We start from the raw sequence: 23430 nt of genomic DNA, 5'->3' as shown, positions 1-23430 counted from the left end.
GAGAGGATTTAAACATTTTGCCTAGTTGTGAAAATGCCCAAGGACAGCTCTTCTCATATGAATGCTCAAAAGGTCATTGGCTGATCCAAAAATGTGCACATTCAAATTTTTCATAGCAAAATGATGCAACTCCTCTGTGTCTCACAGCCCGAAACATTCCTCTCGGAGAGGTTCTGCCTTTAAATGTAAGGGTGACTAGAGCGTCAATCCTGAATTTTAAAAGAGCCAGTGAGGATCTTAGCTTCCCCCCTTTTCTTTTCACAGCTGTATCAATGCCAGGTTTGTATATTTCATCATGATTATGGTCAAATGCTGCTGCTCCGGGCAACTAAAACAAAGGTACATGGAAATGCCAGCAATGTACACTTAGGGCTGACTCACACAAGCAAGTATATGTCGGGATGGTTCATCACTGGATGCTCGTGGCAAACAAGCCAAAGAATGGCCTCTGTTAAATAACCCTGTTGTTGTGTGGCACTACTGTTGTTAAGAAGTGTTAGCAGGACAAGTGGCAGTAACCAGGGTGAGGTCACCAACAGCGATGCTTGCTCCATGTTGCAAAGCTTGATGTCACACCACGATTGCAGGGACGTGCCATGGCTGATACAGGAATGTACAGTGGTACAAGGAGCAGGGATGCTGTGAAGAGTGGGCTGTGGGGGGGCTCAACCCCAAGTTTTTTTTTAAGCTGGGCCCTTCCTTCTTTGTATTTTTTAAAATTACTTTGTTTACAGAGTGGCTGGGCACACTGCAAAATGCCGTGCCAGTGACACCCCAGCAACACACTGTCTTAATTTGTCCCAAGGCAGTCTACCCGTTTATCCAAGGTAAGACTGCTCTAAGTCCTGTAAGTACAGGGGTTGGAAACCTCAGGCCCTTCAGGTCTCTCTGTCTGGCCCTCAGAAGCCTCCACAAACCACACACCACCTGAGGCCACGCTCCTCACTGCCCCTGCCCACCACTGGCAGAAGATTGCCCAGGAGGGTATGTGGCCCTCAGGCCAGGATGGAACCTAGTACCTAGGATGGAACACTCCCATTTAAGTATCTTGCAATGTCCCTGCTAAGGAGAATGAGGGCTTGATGAATTGCCTGCTGCTCAGGGCAACAATCTTAACTTACATCACTCCAGGAGCAGGGAACATGTGATATTGGGCAGAAATGGCACCCTCGCACGACGAGCAAAGCCTGGGCATGCAGATTTTTATCCAGGCACCAGACCAAAGCTTCTTTCGATTTGAGGACTCCCTTCCCTGGGTTTGACAAAAGCGTCCCTTTTTTCCCTCTTTGCATTTTTCCTTTCTTTGCATTTGTTTTTCTTAACAATTTCCAGAGGTCAGGTTGTAGCAAAACCAACAAAGAACTCTGTGGTACCTTGAAGGCGAGCAGATTTATTGGGGCAAAAGCTTTCCTGGACTACAGCCCACTTCATCAGATTTATGAAGTATTATCAGATAAATGGAGAGATATCTATAATATATGTGTGTGTGTTTATGTATGAGATTTTTATCTATACATACCTTCTCTCTCTTTCACACACACACACACACACACACACACACACACACACACACACACACACACACACACACACTTATATATACAAACATACAAGGAAAAAATGAATAAATAGGGGAGTGAAAGAGCCATAATGTGCCAATAGTAATTGTCTGTTACAATTGTAGTTTAGCTTTGCATTGAAATGCCACCGACTGAAGCCCGGTTGTTTAGACATTCATCTGAACATCTTAAACTGTGGACAGGGGCAAGGGTGTGCATGCAAGTCCCACCTGTATGTTCAGGTAAATTCCCAACCAGGGCTTGTCTCTCTCACATTTCATGACTATTTGACCCCAGCATTCCAAATTCTCTCTCTCAATACACATATATGGATCGAGAGACACATATAATCAGAAAGGATTGTGTCCAACTCTGTTATACTCAGAGTAGACCCATTAAAATTAATGACCCTAAGTTCGTCATGACCATTCATTTCATTGGGTCCACAGCAAGAATGACTAAAAGGTGCTACAAGTCTCTGTCATTTTTGTTACAACTGAAGAAAGTGAATGGGAAAGCAGTTAGCCAAACATAGAAACTGAGCCAGTAAAGTCGGCAAAGAAAGAGGTAACCACTGTTGCCCTCGAATCTGGCCTTTAGTTCCAGTACCCCACACCAGGGGTAGCCAACATGGTGCCCTCCAGATGTTTTGGATTACAATACCCATCAGCCCCACCAACAGGGAAGATGGGCGTGACATTTGGAAGGCACCACATTGGTTCACTGTGCCTGACACCCTTGAACCTGGCCTCTGGTTCCAATACCTGGGTTACACATATAATCCTCCTGTCTCATTCACAGAGTAATTTCACACAGACAACATTCTAACACTTCTCACAGATTCACACAGGCACAGTAAGCAAGAGAAGTTGCACACATATCTTCGTCAAATGTCAGTGCTAATCCAATTATAATTGTTTCTCCCAGCAAGCCTCACAATTCCAGCTTTTACATCAACAGATAGTCCTCAGGAGCAGAGGACTTTACGATCTAAAACCATGCTGCTTGAGCAACATCTGATTGAACAATACTTTACATTTGTTATTGGTTTGTCCACAACCTTTTTTTTAAAGTCCAAAGCGCCTATAACCCTGATGCTTCTGTTAAAGATAATTGGCTGTGTATATGAGATAGCTCAAGTGTAACTGATGGCAGAATGCAGTTTATTCTGTATACGATTTGTGGTTTCTGTTCTGCATTTGATACCCTCTCTGCTAAGGCCTTGCTTTTTATAAAGCATTAAACCTTAGATTGCTTCTCTAAGGATGTGACATTGGAATTTATTTAGTCTGCTATTGTACACTTTGCTGAAGGCTTCGTATGAAAAGAGAAATATAATCAGGTATGGGCCGTAGCTCTGGGGCAGAACATCTGCTTTGTATGCAGAAGGTCCCAGGCTCAATCCCCAGCATCTTGGAGTAGTGGTGGCTGGTGGCTCCATGCCAGTCGGGCAGTGGAATCCCCTCCGGGGTTTAGTTTGAACTTTCGAGGCAGAAATTATCCCCCTCCTCACTTTTAGACAAAATGAAGAGACTAATCCACATTCAGCAAACTGGGCACAGAAAATCCTGTCAGAACTTCTGAATGGGGCTAACTGAAGGGGAATTGATTTTGAGCAAGATCTGGGGAGTAAATTAACAGAAGAGAAACTTATTTGGGGTGAAATGGGTGGGACAGGAATTGGGGGTGGGGTGCAAATTAATTTGAAGATCTGAGTGGGTAGTCAGTGGGAAGTAATTTATTGTCAGGGGATTGATTCAGATGGGACATTAATTGGCTTGCCTTCTTTGAAATGGGTCTTCTGTTGCCATAGAAAAATGTGGGACCAAATGAGTGATTTGATGTGCTGGGGCTTAGATCCCCACCTCTATCTTGTATTCAACATCATGGGCAGGTTAGTGATTTCCCAGCCTCACCAATTTGTCTTCTGTGAAATGGATCTCTTTTTGCAGTAGCAAATGTGGGGTCAAATATATGGAGTATTAGCTCATAACATCCAGTGGGGTAGTTGCTACCTAATATTGTAACCGAATCACAAACTTGTTTTCCTCTGAGCACTTTTGGTTCCTTCCCCATTCCATTCACCTTAAAAGACACACTGGATACTTCTTAGAAACTTCAGTGTAACTCAGGGCATCAAGGCACCTTGATGCGGGAGGCAGGGAACATTGAATACACTGTAAAGGTTATTGGCTTAGTAACAGTGACAATTCATGTGAATGTAAATACATCCAGCCCATAAATATTTTAGCCTTTAACAGCCATAGAGTATTACAAGTAGACAAAATGCAATAAATCATTGACTAACTGTAGAATTCTGACTTTATTTTTAACCGAACCATTAAAAGGACAATAGAAGTTTTGTCTAGATTCATTGTTTAGCATAAATAATGTTTTCCAAGGGCTGTTGATTCTGAGAGATTCATTCACTGAGGTCAGAAATGAATACATTTAATCTAGTGAAGAACAGTCTTCACTGTTAGCTAGCACAACTCTTAGGATGGTGTACAGAGTAATCACTTGTTAGACAATGGGGTGTGAAGGAAATGAGTCTGGTGAAGAAACCTAAGCTTATGTAAGCTTGCCTTGGCTCTGGGGTTGGAGAAGATAGCTATCTAAGGACTCTTCCAGACTGTTGATGTTCTGCAGGTAGGATTCAGTGGCATCCTGGCAAATTCAAATTGCTCAGTTCAGTGCAGGCTGGTCCATTAGGATGAATGGGATGCTGTCCCACCAACTTCAGTCTGCCATCAGCCAGGGGACAGCACTGCCTGTCAGCTTTGTCCTCCTTGCCATTGTAGAACTCTGCAGCGAGGAGGAGAGGGGCAAAACTAGAATGAGCTGTCTCTGGCTTCACCTACTGTTGGCCGCTCTGCCTTCCATCCTTCCGGTCCCAATGGGCACCAGCCACCACTGGCTCAGTTAAAGTGGATTTGGCACTCTTGTGCAACAAACCTGCTTTTTAAAAAGACGTTTAACGGTAAGGAACATGATGGGAAAATGCACAGGGAAGTGTTGGATAATAATTGCTTGACGTGACGGCATATACTCTGCCACAAACCAATCAGAATGGAATGCTCGATAAATAGCCAACATCATATAACCTCCCTGCAAGGAAATCAGGATGAATGCTCAATAAACAGGTTGTCTGAAAGTGACTTCAGCTTGCAAGCCTATGTACACTTACTTGGGAGTAAGCCCCACTGAAAAAAGTGGGAGTTACACATGTGTAAAATTTCATAAGATCCCACTAAAAATAAATCAGCCAAAAAAAGCAAATTGGTAGAGAGTTTTTAGAAGAAAATACTCAGTTATAACTACATTTATTCCCAGTTCAGAATGGCTTACGTACAGTTCTCAAGCAGCCTCCCATTAGGCCTGTTCAGCTTTAGCACTAGAACTGTGTCACTGGCCATCAGACCAATGTCCAAGACGAAAAGCAAACAGGTTACCGATGTCCTGAAACACTGCTGCAAAGTCTCCCTGTGTGTGACTTTCATGAAAAGGGGCTTTTATGTGTATGTCAAACACCCATTGAGACCTACTGCCTAATGCTGTGGATTTTTACTTGGAAGTATGTCCAAGTCGAATGGGGCTTACTCTCCAACAGAACTGCATAGGGTATGGAATGCAAGGTCATGCATGTTTACTCAGAAGTAGCCTTTATACACTCAGAATCCAAAAGTTTAAAAAGCATACCAGGATTGGCCATTCTCTCTAGCACTCTTGAGGAGTTCTACTCATGTGTAAAAGCAACACATAAATGGGGACATGTGTACTTAGCTTCACCCCCCTCCATGAATTTGGAGGGTAAACCTATGAAGCAGGCAGCCTCCTGTATATGTGGAAGCTTCCCACACAATACAGACCATGGTTCCCAAGAAATTCCCCTGGAGCGAAGTTGTTAATCACCCGAGCAAAGAAGGTCCCATTGGTGCCAATGATAATGTCCATCCCCTACCAAATCGATATTTGAGGGAGGGGAATTTTTTATGCCTGTAGCACAGCGAGGTAATATCCCCCTTCACCAAACAGCCCCTTGCAGCTGCTATTTAATGGTGCTTTTTTAAAAAAGCACAAATTATGTAACATGTTGTTTGGCCTTAAAATTAAAACTTTTCATCTCAGAAGAACATAAGAAGAGCCTGCTGGATCGGGCCAGTGGCCCATCTAGTCCAGCATCCTGTTCGCACAGTGGCCAACCGGATCTCCATGGGAAGTCCGCAAGTAGGACAGGAGCACAATGGCCATTTGTGATTCCCAGCAGCTAGCATACAGAGGCAGTGGAGACAGACATAGCCATTGGGGACAGTAGCCACTGATACTATTCCACCATGAATTTGGCTAATCCTCTTTTAAAGGCATCCAAGTTGGTGGCCCATCAGTGACTCTTGTGGGAGCAAATTCCATAGTTTAACTATGCATTGCTGGGTGAAGATTTTCTTTTATCTGCTCCGACTCGTCCAACATTCAGCTTCTTTGGATGTCCACAAGTTCTATTGTCACGACAGAGGGAGAAAAACCTCTCTATCAATTTTCTCCATGCCATGCATAATTTGATACAACTCTATCATGTCTACCCTTCCTCACCTTTATTTTAAACTGAAAATGTCCCAATGTTATAACCCTTCCTCATACACAGGTTACTCCAATGCTTCTTCATTTGAGTTGCCCTTTTCTGCACCTTTCCCAGCTCTGCAATATCCCTTCTTGAGGTAAGGAAATGAAACTGTATGCCGTAACACAAGTGCACTCTCCTGTCTTAAGATTTAAGACTGGCTCCAATTTTCATTCATGGAAACAGAATGTCTTGGGAAACCATTGGGCCCATCTAATCCAAACTCCCCTTACACTTGGTTGTGAGAGGTTTAGATTGAGAGGAGGCATCCCTCTGCTCAGCTCTCCTGGCTGAGCTAACCTCCCACTGAACATATGGTGGGAGGTCCATAACCAGTGTCCCCACCAGTGGAAAGTTCAGAAATGGACATTCTGAGAGCGGGGAGGAGGTGGGGCTGTGCCACCCAGGATCCACTGGATCGTAAGCTGGTTTCACAGTCATTATTGCCGGCTGGCATTTGGCCCACTCTGTCTGGACCCAATCAATGTGCCAGCCTGGAGCTACTGCTGGGATTGGGCCAAATCGTCTTGTTCTTCCACCACCACCTTCCATTGCTGCTGCCATGAGCAGCCTGACGCATCAGTGGCTTCACCACTCTGCAAAGCCCCACAGGTGTATATGGGGGTATAGGCTAGGACTGCAGCCTTAATCTGAAAAACCCAAAGCAATATATAATAAAATCCTAAGTCAGGCATGGGGAACCTTTGGCCCTCCAGATGTTGCTGAATGTCAACTCCCATCATCCCTGGCCATTTGCCATGTTAGATGGGACAGATGGGAGTTGTAGCTCAGCAACATCTGGAGGGCCAAATGTTCCACACACCTGCCCTAAATGGTAAAAGGTCACCTTAAAGCAGCTTTGAGAATGACAAGTGTGTACTCAGAATCAGTCTCTTGAATGTGACAATTGTGTTCAAATTGCATTGGAGAAGACTGAGTTTGCTTACTGGTGTTTATCTTGGCAAAAAACATTTGTTTGGACTTGCTTGATTGCTCATAAGCATTCATCCCCATTTTTGCAGTGTGAAAACTACCTCCCAGTGAGCAAGATGAGGTTGACATAATAGAGGGAAGTATGATCCATTTTTTTATTTTCTCTGCAATGATTTCTGCATTGTTACCTGCTGTATATTGATGTAAAGATGCAACATGGGGTTTAGAGCAATCCCCCCTACGGTCCTTCACTATATGTGGAAGGAGACTGAGGGCCCACACCCCAGAAGGGGCCACTGACGACACTCATAGAACTGTTCCTCCTCTTTGCCATTGCAACCTACTTGTTCACCTTCCTCTTGATCAGGCCTAGACCATGGTGGCGGTGAGAAGCAATAGATGCTACTGCCTATTAACTCATTGGCTGTCTGCCTGGCAAGCAAGGAGATGGTAGTAATGATGAGGAAGAGGAGTAGCAGGAGCTGGGATGTCTGGCCATAAAAAGGGGCAAAGTTTTGCATGTGCTATTTTAATGTGCATAGATACAAATTTAGAAAAAATGTATTATCATTCATATATAAATACAATTCATCATAGTGGGGAAGCCGGGGTGAGCAGATGACCTGTGTTGGCCTGTGTTGGCCTCCTCAGTCTGCTGTCCAGATGCTTAATTGTTGATGGGCAACTTTAAGGCCCACCTGCTCTCCCTTCGGATGGGTCTCACTTCAAACCAGACTGGATCAGACAACCCTTCAAATAGAGGACTATCCTCTGAGAGGCTTTCAAACGGAGCAGGTGTGGTGAACTTCTGCCATGCTTGATCCCCCACTCCTGAAATAGAGGACTGACCGCTGTAGTGTAGGACACCAAGCCACCTTACCAGCAGGTTGTGCCAATGAAGATGATGAGAAAGATTCATGGCAGTCACTGTCTCTCAGTCTAAACCTACTTCACAGGGTTGTTGTGAGGATAAAATCAGGAGGGAGAGAACCATGTTTTGTATGCCGATTATCTCTCTTATCAAAGGTTTGAAGGCTGGTAAAGCTCCTGGCCCTGATGCTATCCCTTCTGATCTTTTGAAGGCACAATCACTATGGTGGGCCCCCCTTCTTTCCAACCTTTTCACATGGATAAATAACTCCGGCCTTATCTCCACCACATGGCTTGATGCCATTGTGATCCCCATCTATAAAAAGGGGCCCCAGGATAACCCTAAGAACTACAGACCTATCAGCCTACTCTCTACCGTTGGGAAACTATATGCTAGATACCTCAACGGTAGATTGACTTCTTGGATTGAGGAGGAGTCCATTATAGGCCCCGAATAGGCTGGTTTCAGAAAATCTAGATCTACTCTCGACCACTGCGCCCTGCTGAACCATCTTGTTGAAAAATACACCAGCACCTTAGGGAATGGTCTTTATGTGGCCTTTATCGACCTTAAATCGGCCTTCGACTCAATCCCCAGAGATAGGCTCTGGGCAAAGCTTCTCCAAACAACCATCGATAAAAGACTCCTATTTCTCATTTTCCAACTACACCAGCCTTCCACCTTCCGGGTCCGGTGCAGAAGTGATGGTTCCATTACCAACCCTATCCCAGTCACCAGGGTGGTGAGACAGGGATGCATACTGGCCCCTACCCTTTTTAATCTCTATTTAAACGACCTTAGCTCATACTGCCATTCCGTTAATTTTAATCCCCCTAAAATAGCAGACCATGCTTGTCCCTTACTACTCTATGCCGATGACACGGCTCTTTTGTCCTTATCCAGAATAGGCCTTAGAAGGCTCCTTCGTACTTATATGGCCTACTGTGATCTAAATCTCCTGACCATTAATTTCTCAAAAACTAAGATTTTGATTTTTTCCTCGCGCCTTGCCACCCCAGTCTGGAGAATTAATGGTCAGAGGATCTTCCATGTTAGGGAATATAAATACTTGGGGATCACGTTTCATTCCTCACTATCTTGGATTTCCCACATCCGCTCCTCCGTTGCCTCGGCCAGGATAGTGGCTAAAGTGTTACTTCATTATTTCCTCTCTAAAGGTGGACAATTTATTCCTGTCTCTACCAGAGTTTTCGCTGCTAAGATCGTCCCCCAACTCCTCTATGGAAGTCCAATATGGATTGTGAACTCCTGCTCCAAAATTGAGGCCATTCTTTCCAATTTCCTCCGGTCCATCTTTGGTGTCCCCCGCTGCGTCCCTAACGCAGTTTTAAGACTCGAGGCTGGGCTGTCCTCTTTAGAATGTCTGTCTTGGTCCCGAACACTTTGTTTCTGGTCCAAGATGGCCTCTCTCAACCCCACGTTGGGATACTTTAATGCCATGAAGTTCGACTGCTTCAGCAGTTCCTGGGCCCAAGCAGTGCAGCATAAATTTTCCTCCCTTGGCCTTACATTGGAATCCTTAACCTCATTTGATCCAAGCTCAATCAAAGTATCCATCAATAGGCAATTAAAGGACATAGATCTCCAGCGGGATACAGCCAAGGCTGCCCCAACCTGTTCCCCTCTATATTCTGGTCTGAGGTTTTCCTCCCCCTCTCTCGCCCCGTATCTTGAATTCCTCGACCTCCCATGTTATAAATTAGTCTTCACTAGGGCCAGGTTTAACTGTTTAACGTCAGCCCTTTGTGAAGGCCGCTTTCGGGGTATTCCGCAAGCCAACCGTCTTTGCCCCTGCCGACTTAACGAAATCGAATCCCTCTCTCATGTGCTTTTTAGTTGCCCTTTTTATTCTATTGCCCGCGCCAAATTTCTAAATCCTTTGATCGCAAACCTGCCACAATCAGGTACAATCCCGGACAAATTGAAGCTCCTTTTAAGTGGCACTGACAAATTCATATCGCTCGGGGTTGCCAAGTTTCTCCATATGGCTCAATCCTTACGTTGTGAAAATATCACTAACTCCGTGTGTTGACAGATGTAACTTTGGCATTTTCTGCTACTCTTATTTTATATGCTTGTTTGTTTTAATTCTTTTTTAATTTGTATATGTTTAACGGGTCTCTGACCATATAATAAATTTGATTGATTGTTTTGTATGCCACCCTGAACTCCTTGGAGGAAAGGCAGGATATAAATGTAGTAGTTATTGGGTTTAAATGAGGCAGAAAAAGTTTAGTAGTTCTATCTCTTAGCAGAGTATATTTTGCAAAGCAAAATGAGAATTTACCAGATCACTTTCCCCTCATACAGACTAGCTGAATAAAAAGCAACAGAGACAGTCTTCTCTGGTAAAAAGTATTAAGGATGTTTACTCGCAACCTTTCATATGTTCAGGAAACATAGGCTCTAGCTTGTAGACAGAAGTAGGTAGTAGATTTCAGTCCATGACTGGGATGGTTCTGGGAGAAAAAGCTTCTGGAGGCGTCTCTCTCCTGTGGCTTAATGGGGGTTATGCAAAAGGGAACAGCAACTCTCTTAACAAAAAAAAGAGGAAGAGAATGGAAAAAATCCACCTGGTCAATTGGAAGTTACACCACTGTAAATAAGCATAGAGGAGTCCCCAAATTCTGGCTAGAAGGGACGTCTCCCTATTGAAAGCATGCAAGCTTGCTTATCCCAACAGTAGTAGTAGCAGTAGTAGTAGCAGCAGCAGGAGCAATGGGAGCTCCACTGAGGACATCTAGCCCCAAAGCGTGGAAAACCTGGAGCCAGCATTGAAAGAGGGAGCCTTGCCCAAATCTGGAGTAAGAGTCACTCTACACATTGGATGGTATTCAACCAACTTGTTCCATCAGTGCAAGGATTACCGCTAGTGTGATGGAACCCACCCCCATGTGCCCTGCACCCTCCTCAGATCTGCTCGGGAGGGTGGGGAAACCCTAGTAGTAGTAATAACAACAACAACAACAATAAGAATAATAATAAATTTTATTTTTCAGCCGCCTATCTGTCCAGGTTAGGGACACTCTAGGCGACGAACAACAAGAATAAAAACAATACATATAGATCAACATAATCAAATTTTAAGCTAAAAAACCATTCATTAATTCAGAACATAAATTAATCTGTCCCAATCTTGTAGGCCTGCCTGAACAGCCAGGTCTTCAAGACTCGGCGATAGCTGGACAGGGAGGGAGCATGTCTGAGATCGAAAGGGAGAGAGTTCCAGAGGGGGGGGCCACAACAGAGAATGCCCTCTCTCTGGTCCGTACCAGCCTAGCTGTTCTCACCGGTGGGACCGAGAGAAGGTCTTGCGAGGCTGATCTCGTCAGGCGGCACAATCGGTGATTCTGGAGGCATTCCTTCGGATATACTGGGCCGAAACCGTATAGGGTTTTAAAGGTCAACACCAACACCTTGAATTGGGCCCAGTAGACAACTGGTAGCCTAGAACAAATTTAGGGGGCACTTGCGGGAGGAGGAGAAGTGAAAACATTCCATTCTGCTAGCAGTAATCCTTGTGCTGACGGGACCCTGAGTAAGTGGTATGGTGTATCCGACTACATCTTATTCAGAGTAGACCTACTGAAATTAATAAACATTGTCAGTTTAAATAGGTCTATTCATCATAGTTTTTTAATGTAAACTTCAAACATCTTAATTCCTATATTACCTTATTCCTGTATTTATTTTAAATGTAGCCATTTTCAAAGGTTTGTATTATTTGCTGCTTATTTATTTTATTTATTAAATTTATATCCTACCCTTCCTTCCAGAAGGAGCCCAGGATGGCAACCAAAACACTAAAAACACTCTAAAACATCTTAAAAACAGACTTTAAAATATATTAAAACAAAACATCTTTAAAAATATATTTGAAAAAAAGCCTTAAAAACTTCTTAAAAAGCAATGCTTGGTAAAGATCTTTTTCATTTCTCTCTCTTCATATTGATTGAGTGATGATTTATTGAATTGCAGTTTTTTTTAGAACTGATCTTGTGTTTTCAAAATGTTTTAAATACTTTGTACTTCACCCGGAGAAGGACAGCTATGTTGTGACTAAGAAATAAACTAGTTAAATAAATTCAGGGGCCTTTGTTGGGAAGAAAGGGTGTGGAGCAAGTTGGTAGAGCCTGCGCATTGCAATCCAAAGGGTCCCTGATTCTGAGGAACAGGTGTGGGACCCCACAGAGAGCCCCAGTACAGCTGAGGACCTGGAAGAATCTGCAATGGTCACCATCTGGAGTGTCTTCAGGATTCAACACCAGATGTTTAGCCAATGGTACTGGAATTACTTGTACACCTTTCTCCTTATCACTAACAAAAGATTCTTCTAGCCCAGGGATGGGGAACCTGTAGCCTTCCAGATGTTGCACTACAACTCCCATTATCTGTGATCATTGGCCATGATGGCTGGGGCTGATGGGAGTTGGAGTCCAACAACTTCTGGAAGGTCACAAGTTCTGCATCCCTGCAATAGTTGTCATAGTTTCCAAAACAAGCAGCTAATAACTGTACTTCAGAATTCATATACTGTATCAAATTAATAATCATACCTAATATTTCATAAATCAGTTTGTCAGACAGGGGAGGGAGGTGCCCTACAGAGCTGAACAGCTTCAGAGTCCCACATCTACCACTTACTTCAGAGGAAGTGTGGTGAGTCCCTTACCAGGTTGGCTTAGCTGCTCTGCTCATTCCTGTATTTTCTTTAGCAGACAGGGAACCCCAAGCACCCCTTCCCACGTTCTAAATTCTCACACTTACCCAGCTCATGATTTCTATTCCACTCTGGCTCACCAATGGACATTGAAACCTAGATAAATATCATATGCTGCAGTGCACAGGTCCCCCTTTAAATGCCCTCTCTGGCGAGGTGCGTCTATCTCCGTCATGACTGACTTTTAGAAAGGATTGAAAAACATTTCTGTTTACCCAGGCATTTGAGGGCTGAAAGAGACTGTTCCTGGCAACCCGGAGATCACTAGATGAAATAAAGCTTGTGTGTAACTGTGCTTAGAATATTTTTAACTGTCACTGTTTTTAGAACGTTTATTTTTAGTTTGCTTGTAAAAATGGTTTTGTTAATGTGTTTGCCACCCTGGGCTCCTTCAGGAGAAAGGGCAGGATGTAAATTCATTCAATCAATAAAAGAAGAAAAGAACATTAAGAAGAGTCATTCTGGATCAGATCAGTGGCTGCCACAGCCTCTTCGCACAGTTGCTAAGAACAAGGAAACTATCCACCTTTCTGTGAGCATACACCAGAAGTGGACATTCTCTTATGCTGAAATGTGCAAATGTTCGGCTTGCTCTGATGGATTGTTAATTAGACTGAGGTGTTTATTATTAGCAGGAATAATGCATATGCTACTACATGCCAAATGCCAAAATAGGCTTCTATTTTATCCCAGGCTTTCCAAAGCCAACTAAGGCTGAGCTGGAAGTTTGTAATTGGACCCAAATTGGGGTGAGGGTGGGGGAACCAGGTAAAGATTCAGGAGCCCTACTCTAGGATGCTCTTCCTGTTAGTGCTTGGCAGCTACCATTTCTTTCCCAGAATGCACCAGATGTAGCAAAGTTTTGGGGCATTCTTTCAATTTTTTTTAATTTTCAAAATAACAAAACAAACAATAAACATAACCAAGAAAATAAACCCAAATAAATCTATGTAGATCATAATCATATTGCTTGTAAAGATTACATTTTGATTATCCATAGTGAATTATTACCAGAATTTTAATTCATACATTAATACTGTTCCCTTCCTTTTCCTTTTCCTGCAGGACTGTTTATTTGGGGCATTCAGAGTGGGGACATCATTTCCCATCAGAATGCCTTAAAACAATGCTACCCCCAGGCCATTTTGGAAGTGGGGTTGGTAGTCAACTGCCTAGAGGAACACAAAACAGCTAGTGGCACTGTTGGCCCCACTCAGAAAATTGCCCAAATGCTCCCTTTTTGCTGCCTAGGAGTGGGGCAGCAAAATAGGGTGGGTGGGATTTTGGCTCTGTTCTAGAACCAATAATGAATTACAGGCATTCATTCCCTCACTACATAATCGTACAGTTGTCATTCCAGTGTCCATCAGCTCTCGCAAGCAGGGCCAATGATCAGGGATGATGGGAGCTGTAGTTCAGTAGCATCTGGAAGGCCAAAGACTGCAGCACGTTGGTGTCCAACACAGTTGTCACTCATCATATGTGGCAGAATGGCTATTGACCTGTGGCGAATTGGTGCTTTACTTCTACCATCTTTTTTTTTTAGATAAAATTATTTTATAGATGTACCAGTTCAAAAAAAGGATCCACCGTCTGCCCTTATCACATATTCGTCCTTGGGTCCTGTACACTTTTCTGACTGAAAAATATGGAATTGTTTTTGAATTCATGTAAGATCCATTCTACTTTGACATCTACAATTCTCAACCATCTCAAGAGCTTGTGATTTTAATTCAAAGCACTCAAAGTTTGAAAGATGATCCAATTGTTACGATGTGGACTCGTATTTCAAATCAAAATGAATTTGTGGTTCTCAATATAGTTATTCCAAAACTCTTCTTCTATTTTTGATTCACCTCTGTGAATCAACTTTTTCTGTAGCAAAAATGGAGAAATCAAATATAGGTTGCAAATGCTGAACAAAAATCTAGAGGCAGAGTTCAGATGTAGTCTGATTTCATGCCCGAGTTCCCTGCAGCACTTAATGAAAAGATATGTCAGATTTCTCACTAATTCTATCAATAAATAATTAAAAACACTATTGTCTATTTTTCTACCCTGAAAACACGGTTAAAAATTTTTTTTTTGGTCATGTGGCAAAAATGTTAACCCATTCACCATTATTTGGGCATTTATGTACAAACAGTTGGATACGGCTGCCCTTGCGAGCTAGTCCGGTGCTGTTTACACTTGATTGGCAGTGTCTTTCCAGGGTCTCAGACAAAGGATAGTTCCCATTAGCTGCTACCTGATCCATTTTACTGGAAGTGATAGAGACTGAACCTGGGACCTTCTGCATGCAAAGCAGGTGGCTCTGCCACTGAGATCCTCTTCAAACATACCTAACACCTATGAAGACTGTAGGTTAGATTTACAGAAATGCTGTGGCAGTGAAAGGCAATAGAAATTCCTTATTACGCATTTCAAGTATAAGAACATGTTTGCAAGAGGACATTACTAAAGGTAACCAATTCAAGATCCTTGACTGCACACCTCACACAATATGTTGTGTTGTTAATTAGATTTATATCCTGCACCGTCCCCCAAAGGAGCCCAGGGTGGCAAGCACGTCAATACTAAAACAATACAATTAAAACTTCTAAAAACGGTTAAAAATATCCTTCCAAAAATGGTGAAAAACTCCTAAAAGGAATCACCTACTCTCAAACCAATAATTTCAAAGTTGCTAGGGACAGGACTTTCAGGTATCAAATGCCCAGGTAAACAGGAATGTTAAAAAAATTCTAAGTTAGTAGGGAGGGAGATTGATGCATCACACTAGGGAGGGCATTCCGCAAATGGGGGATCACCACTGAGAAGGCCTTGTCATAGGTCACTGTCAACCAGGTATCCCCAGTATTGTTCTCCTGTGGGAAAGCTTGTGTGTGTGTGTGTGTGTGTGTGTGCGTGCGTGCGCGCGCAGGGCTGGCACCAACCTGCCCCGGGCCCTGGCATCCGCACGCATGCCCCACCTACCTGTCTTACCCTTGAAGAGAATGCTGCCCGTGTTGTTTGCGCATGCCTGCGATCAACCAAGATGGCGGCCGAGGCTTCCCTAAGGGGCTGATGCCTCTGCCACCAGCTTGGTTGACACCACGCATGCATGCTACATGCGTGCATACCTGCCATCAACCAAGGTGGCAGCAGGGGCATCAGCCCCTTAGGGAAACCTCGGCCGCCATCTTGGTTGATGGCAGGCTTGTGCCCGCAGCGCAGCCAACATTTACTTCAAGGGAGAGGTAGGTGGGGCATTCAGGCAGGCGTTACGGACCTGCACGGTAGTAGGGGGGTGCCTGGGAGCTTCCTCGCTGCAATCCACAGCAGGGTTGGCCAGGCCCGGCCTCCAAGAAGTCTTCTGTATCTTTAAAAGTTGTGCAGGGGGAAGGGAGAATTCCACCTTGTGGTTTTTCCCATTACAGGTTTGCAAGAACACCAGCACTTGGCTTTCTCTTCTCTTAAAGATACAGGATCAGTCTCAGGCCCTGAGCCTGGCAACCCTACTGGTAGCCCCTTTGGGCTTGTGTAACAGGTTTCACAGTGCTTTGGATCCTGTCTTCTTTTTGCAGGCACAGAAACACCAGGGAAGAGCCTGAAAGAAATTATCCTCTCTTTCTCTGCTGCTTCCCATTTCAAAAGAGAAAATAAAGACAGTGCATCTCCAGAGAACTCAAACCTGGAGCTGGCCCTAAAGAAACCCCCTCAGCTGCTGAATAACACTGGTTGGAGGGGGATGGCTACTCACTGGACAACAGTAGCTAGCAGGTTTTATTTACATAATAGTTTTGGAGCAGGAGCAATCTATCTGAGACACGGGGGTTTCAGCACCAGCACCCTTAGAGATTCACCCCATCCTTAACTGGCCCAGTGCATGTGCACACAGGGGCATTAGAATGCAGGCTGTGTACATACTATAGTTTCCAGTGTGTGCTGGATTTTCTTAGCATTGTAGTCCTGATCCAGACATAACCAGTATCTTTTGATGAGTTAATGCCCCCCGCCACAAACCAGCTTTTACAGAATGAGAGATTTTAAAACTGAATAAATGTGCACTTCAGCCCATTTGTACAAATGAATGTGCATGCAAAGAGTACTTTTCTCATGGGGGTGGTTCCCTGTCACAGTGACAAGTGGGTTTGTACCACACCAGATCATCACACTCCCTTTCTGCCTCTTCGGACTGTGCAATTGCTCATTCAATTACATCTACACCTTAACCTTAATTTCTAAGCTGCTGGTGAGGCTGTGAACGGCATTTAAAAAATAAATAACCCATTGCTTTGTGGAAGTCTGGGGTATCAAAAAAACAAACTGGCCTGTGTAGAAGTAAAGAAATCCCTGTGTGCATGCCCACAATGGACCTCAGGTTTCCTGAACTCAGGAGAGTGAGCTACTGGGGGGGTGGGGGGGATATATTTTTTTCATTAAAAAACAAACAAACACCAAATTTTAGATTATACAACGTTTTGTTAAACTCTGTTATATCGGATAATTTGTATCTTTAAAATAAAAATAAAAAATGGCCTGTGTACACGTAATCAAATGCCTGTATGCACGCCCACAATGGGGTGTGGAAACACCAATTGAGGGAAAAAGCTGAGAGCACTGATGGACACTACCTGCAAAGTACATACACTCCCCCATATGTATGGATAGCAGCGATGCCGCATGCAAGTATGCAGACTGCAAAGCTATGTGTATAGAAGCACTCTGGAAAAAACCTGTGCATTTCAAACATGTCATGAGGTGTACACAACCTCAGTACCAGGTTTAGGAGACATTCCGGGCAGGGTGTGTGCCCAATGTGTAGGATTCTCATGGGCAGATCATGTCATAGAAATGGAATCTTGCTCTCAATAAAGAATTAAAACATTTATTGGGCATAAATATATTACATATACACTACAGATACAGTTACATACATAGCGTAATATTTGCAAAAATCTATACATTAAAATTGATATGGCAGTTTTAATACAATGCATATGAAATAGTTAAATTTACAATACAAGAAAACTTATGATTATTTCTCTCAAGAGTTGAAAAGCTTGGAATGTATGTCCTATAAGTGAGGTAAAAAAACAAAAACAAAAAAACCCTTTTTATTATTATCTTCAATTTAAAGAATTGTGCAAGGATAATGTTCATAAACGTTCAGTTTAGGGCATTTTCCCATGATAACAGTGAATACTGATTTACTGTTGCTGATGAAAGAGCATTAGAAAACTACAACATTTCAAGTTCATAATGGACAAAGGCAGATAATATAAAAATGTTTCATTTCCTTTTAAATAGTTTCTTAAAATACTTTCCCCAGTTTGTATTTTCTTTTTTTTACAATTCTTTATAGTCTACAGGATTGAGGAGGTTGTTGTACACAGCTGAGATCGAGTGGATTAGGAGAGACATACAAGGAAATACAATGCCATCAGCAAATTGTTGTGTCTGCTGTTAATGGAGGGAGACAGAGGAATAGGTTTGAAGTCGCAACACTTTTATTCTATGACTGCATATCAGGAGTTAATTCCAGTCAATCACCCTACAGCATAAATGGCTGTATATGCAAGAGAACCACAGATGTAATACGGAAACATTTCATTAATCATGACAGTGGGGTGGGATGGGGAGACATTTGATTTTGAAACTACAATAAAAATACGTAACAAATTATTTTAAATACTTTCTTGATAATAAAGTGTTACAGACTTCTCTCCTTGTCACATTTATCCAACCTTATGTAAAACTACTATTCCATATCTTTTCAAACACTCAAAAGGTATAAGTCTGAATTTCTAGAGTGCCTTTACAAAGTTTACAGTAGTTCATTTCTTACTTAGTTAAAACGTGTTGGGCATTTTTGCTGTAGTGGACCAAACTTTTTGGGGGGGGTATGGGGGGAGGGGGACATTTATAAAATTGTGGCTTTCCCAATCACCAGCTTTTAAAAACTGTTGGCCCTAATCTAGATAAAGTTAGTTACAGGGAAGACCAATGGTTATACATTGGCTACACATTGGGAGCAAGGGGAGTTCAAGCTTCCCATGACTCCATTAATTTCAATGAGATTTATGCACAACATAACTTTTTCTAGAGGGGGCTAGATTCCAGAAGTAAGACAATACTTCTGGAACTTATCTATGTGGTCACCCAAGTATTATAGAAGAAATAAATTTAAATTAAACACACACATAAAACAACACTAGAAACATTTGACAAGCCATGACTTTGGCCAAAGGGAGTGGGAAAAGAAGGCTAGCTCAATACCATTAGTTTGCTAGGCAAATTTATAAACTAACGATAGTCAATAACAAAATACAGAACTTTTGTACTAGTTTGCTACATCTAGAGAGGCACACAGAATAATTCATCAAATCTTAGAATATCCTTCCAAGAGATGGTCATAATTTTTATTTTTGGCTACATGTAAACTTTTCGGTCACTGATCGAGCATATAATTTGACAGGCTCTGATACTAGACGAACCCCATAGATATTCCGTTCAAGCCATTCCCCGCAGCATGATGCTTGGCTTATTATGCCCCATACTGGGTGGGTTCCTTCTTTTTGGCAATTAATGTACTAAGACACTCCCATTTTTAAAACACACAAGAAATGGTAAGAAGATTAATAACCCTAGGAATGCTGCTGTGGGTAAAGTTACACTTGTATAAAACAAAAAAACCAACAAAAATAAGACCCCAGAAATATAACATGCTACAAGGAAGGGGAAAAATTTAGTACATAAGTACACTTTTTATTTATTTTATTTTTACAATAAATAATAAGATTGCACTGTAATTTGCATTTAAAGTACTGTATGCAGTATATAGTATAAATAAACCTAGATCAAAAATAATGTTGGTTTCCCCATGGTTATGGGAATATATGCTAGTACAAGACACTGTATCATAGCTAATACAGAAGACAAAAGAGCTATGATGCAAGCCAAACCAAAAATAGCAAAAATATACAAAATGTTTTTTGTTTTTTTTAAAAGGAGGGTTATACAAAGTGTGGGGCACAATTCCCTGGAACGTCTCCAACGCCTGCACTGCCAGACCAGGAGTTGCAGCACAACATTTCCCCTGCGCAACCTCTACAGGAATGGACTGGAGTTGCACAAGGATACAACTCTAGTTCATTGTGATAGAGTGCGCACAAGGAGAGTTTCCTGGTGGATTGCACCCTGTGTCTGTTGCACCCTTTTGGAATTTACTCGCACCTCCTGCTCATCAATATCCCTGAGGCACTTGAACATCATTGATTTCATATAAATAATCCAATGACTCAAAAGTAAAACAAAAAACCCACACCAATGATCAAGGATTTTGATGGATTGGATTAACATGCATATTTGGGCTACTGATGTAAAGACAGACGCAAATTTCCAAAGGGAAAATGACATTGGCTTTTGCAATGGATGGTAAGAAGAACATTAGTTTAAGGCTGGAGAGAGATGTTGTAGAAGATACATGGCTATCACTGAAATCAGCAGCCTCGTATTTCCTTCTCTTAGCCTTTTCCAGTCTTTGGTTCCCCAGATGTTGTTGGACTACAACTCCCATCAGCCCCATCCAGCATGACCAATGATCAGGAATGATGGGATTGTGGTCCAGCAACATCTGGGGACCTAAAAATTGGGAAACGCTGTCTTAGTCTCTCCCTTGGTAATGCCTACTATTACAGTATGGATAATGTGAAATCAAAACACTGCAATATTCCACCAGCCCGGCAAGCAGCAGCCATTGACGTTAAGCGGGACTAGAGAAAATCTCGCAATGCACTTGTTACATCACGTTTGTAATGGCAGGTGTCACTTGCATGGGGGGAGATGGAGAGTGTGTGGTGCTGTTTTCATGCTCCATAATGTCTAGCATTTAAAATGTCTCTAATGAATTCATCCCAGTTTTTCCAAGACTGAAACACAGATGGGGGTATTTCTTCCCCTTAAGCGGCTGATTGAAAGATTACTTATGTCAAAAAGTAATACTTAATATAAATATTAAAGGCAGCAAGCTCTCACCAGTTCTAAACATATAAATCAAGATGAATATATCAAATCTAGTGATTGGATTAAGAGTATATACAAAGGCAAACAGGTTAAAAGCAGCTTTATTAAAAACAACAGCTGGACATGGGAGTAACTATTGCACAATGCCCTCTTAAAATTACTGCTATAAAATAAAAATAAAATAAAAATGGTAGAAACCGTAATGTTTTGTCATTTATAAAGCTATCTGGTTATCGGATTTGTTATGCAGGCAGCTCATAGTGTGCAACCAAGTGGAATAAGAGATTATTGTTGTAAAAAGGAACTTTAGGTTGCAGGATAAATTATTTGGATTGAAATGTGGTAAATATATAGTTGATTATGTAGCTGCATTTAATTTTTTTACCATGGAGGTGAGAAAAAAAAAGGAAGAGGAGGGAAGGAGAGAAATGTAGTGAATATCATCATATGCAATGTTCATAATTATTGTTTGCCCAACACTCACGTGTTGCTAAACACCACAGTCTATCTGCAATGCTATACTGGTGATTAAGGGTTACAGATGCGGAAGAGCCAAAAGCAGTTATTCTAATGTAATAAACTTGCAACTTAAAGACTGCCCAAAACATAAAAACATGAAGGCAAATCGATTACATTTGTGAATCGAGGAAAGAGAAGTAACAAATACAGGTTAGATTTAAAAAAAAAGACAAAAGAAGAAAAGCAGGCTATTTGCTTTTGGTATCTGGCCTGGATCTTTCTGACCACTTCCTACTCTTGAGTTTCAAAAAGGTGCACCCAAATATAAATATTTCCTAAATAGGACTATTCCTCCCCCCACCCAACCCCCAATAATCCAGGAAAAATGAAGGACTGGAAAACACCACCGAGGGGGGGAGAGAAAATAAAGAGGAATAGCTGAATAAAACATGTAGATAATGCGTAGCATTAGTTAAAAAGATACCTTCGTAAGGGACTCTTTACTTCATAAACAAATACTGTAGTATAAAGGCAAATAAGATGGAGACGCTTGCAAAGCCAAGGACAAGGAGGGCGGCAAACTGTTCATCAGAAGGCATCATACTTTTTGACTTCGGGTCATCTATCCTTCCCGTTTCCCCTGTAAGCATGAGCTCACTCCGCTGGAGCAGAAAGGCAACAGATGGGCTGAAAGGTCCGTTAAGTTCTTGTGAGGTATCCAAGCACCGGCGGCAAACACATACCCGGAATCGGTAGTCTGTGTTCATTTGAAGGCCTGAGATTTGGAACGTCGTTTCATCTCCCTTGTACACCTTTCAAAAATAACAACAAAAGGTTTTTCAAACTCAAGTCCAAAGACACACACCTACGGTTGAAATATCTAGGTATTTCGGAAACTTCAGTTCCAAAATGGGGTACAGAAGCCCTTTAAAAGGAAAACACAAATCTGGGACCAAACACTGTGAAATAAGATACAGGGAAGGACAACAGGTTTTATTAAAAATCTGAAAGAATACTGCACAACTTACTCATTTACTATTCACTTACGAATTTTCTGCCTGATTTCCCTGCAAAGGCTCCATAGAAGCAAACCAATATTGCATACAGTAAAATACATGTGCGCATAGAAATTATTCTTAAAACCACAAGGTAAGCGGACTGAAAGTTTATAATTTAATTTTAATGTTTTTATTATTATTGTAAGATGCCCAGAGAATTTTGCTATCGTGTAGCATGTAAATAAATGAAATATAAAGTCATATCCTGCCTTTTATTAACTACACATTTCGGGAAGGAGGAGAACCTTGACACAGAAGTGCTGTTTTTGGAACAATCCTATGATAACCAGTTTATTTCAGGATGGATTGATTTGAAGCAAGGTAATTTAAATCATTAAAGAGAAACCCTGATTTAAATCAAGTGTGTCACTTATTTCTTAAACAATGGTGCAAATCTGATTACTACAAGATGTTAATTTACAACTCAATATAGCATTTTATGAGGTTTGTTATTGATGTTGTTATGTGCCTTCAAGTCGATTACGACTTATGGCGACCCTATGAATCAGCAACCTCCAATAGCATCTGTTGTGAGCCACCCTGTTCAGATCTTGTTGTCGAGTGCCTTCTGACCTGGGGGTCTCATCTTCCAGCACTAGCTTGTGTTGCATTTTGGATACTCTGTTCATAGGGTTTTTGTGGTAAGAGATATTCAGAGGTGGTTTACCATTGCCTTCCAGAATGATCAAGGGGATGGAGCGACTCCCTTACGAGGAAAGGTTGCAGCATTTGGGGCTTTTTAGTTTAGAGAAAAGGCGGGTCAGAGGAGACATGATAGAAGTGTATAAAATTATGCATGGCATTGAGAAAGTGGATAGAGAAAAGTTCTTCTCCCTCTCTCATAATACTAGAACTCGTGGACATTCAAAGAAGCTGAATGTTGGAAGATTCAGGACAGACAAAAGGAAGTACTTCTTTACTCAGCGCATAGTTAAACTATGGAATTTGCTCCCACAAGATGCAGTAATGGCCACCAGCTTGGATGGCTTTAAAAGAAGATTAGACAAATTCATGGAGGACAGGGCTATCAATGGCTACTAGCCATGATGGCTGTGCTCTGCCACCCTAGTCAGAGGCAGCATGCTTCTGAAAACCAGTTGCCGGAAGCCTCAGGAGGGGAGAGTGTTCTTGCACTCGGGTCCTGCTTGCGGGCTTCCCCCAGGCACCTGGTTGGCCACTGTGAG

General features: G+C 42.2%; 1 protein-coding gene across 8 annotated transcripts in view; it reads right to left on the bottom strand.

Moving 5' to 3' along the window:
• Nucleotides 1-17673: 17673 nt before the first annotated feature.
• The window catches only part of FNDC3B (fibronectin type III domain containing 3B), a 389419-nt gene continuing 383662 nt past the window's right edge, over nucleotides 17674-23430 (bottom strand). For all 8 annotated transcript variants that reach the window (XM_061637327.1, XM_061637329.1, XM_061637332.1 and 5 more), the window contains one exon: nucleotides 17674-22000. In XM_061637327.1, coding sequence (XP_061493311.1) covers nucleotides 21689-22000 — 312 coding nt within the window. In that variant the 3' untranslated portion in view covers nucleotides 17674-21688. The remainder of the gene's footprint in view (nucleotides 22001-23430) is intronic.

This window comes from Rhineura floridana, chromosome 7 (assembly GCF_030035675.1).
Source record: "Rhineura floridana isolate rRhiFlo1 chromosome 7, rRhiFlo1.hap2, whole genome shotgun sequence".
NCBI lineage: Eukaryota > Metazoa > Chordata > Lepidosauria > Squamata > Rhineuridae > Rhineura > Rhineura floridana.
Note: the sequence above shows the minus strand (reverse complement) of the source record. Positions and strands in the feature narration are given on the sequence as shown.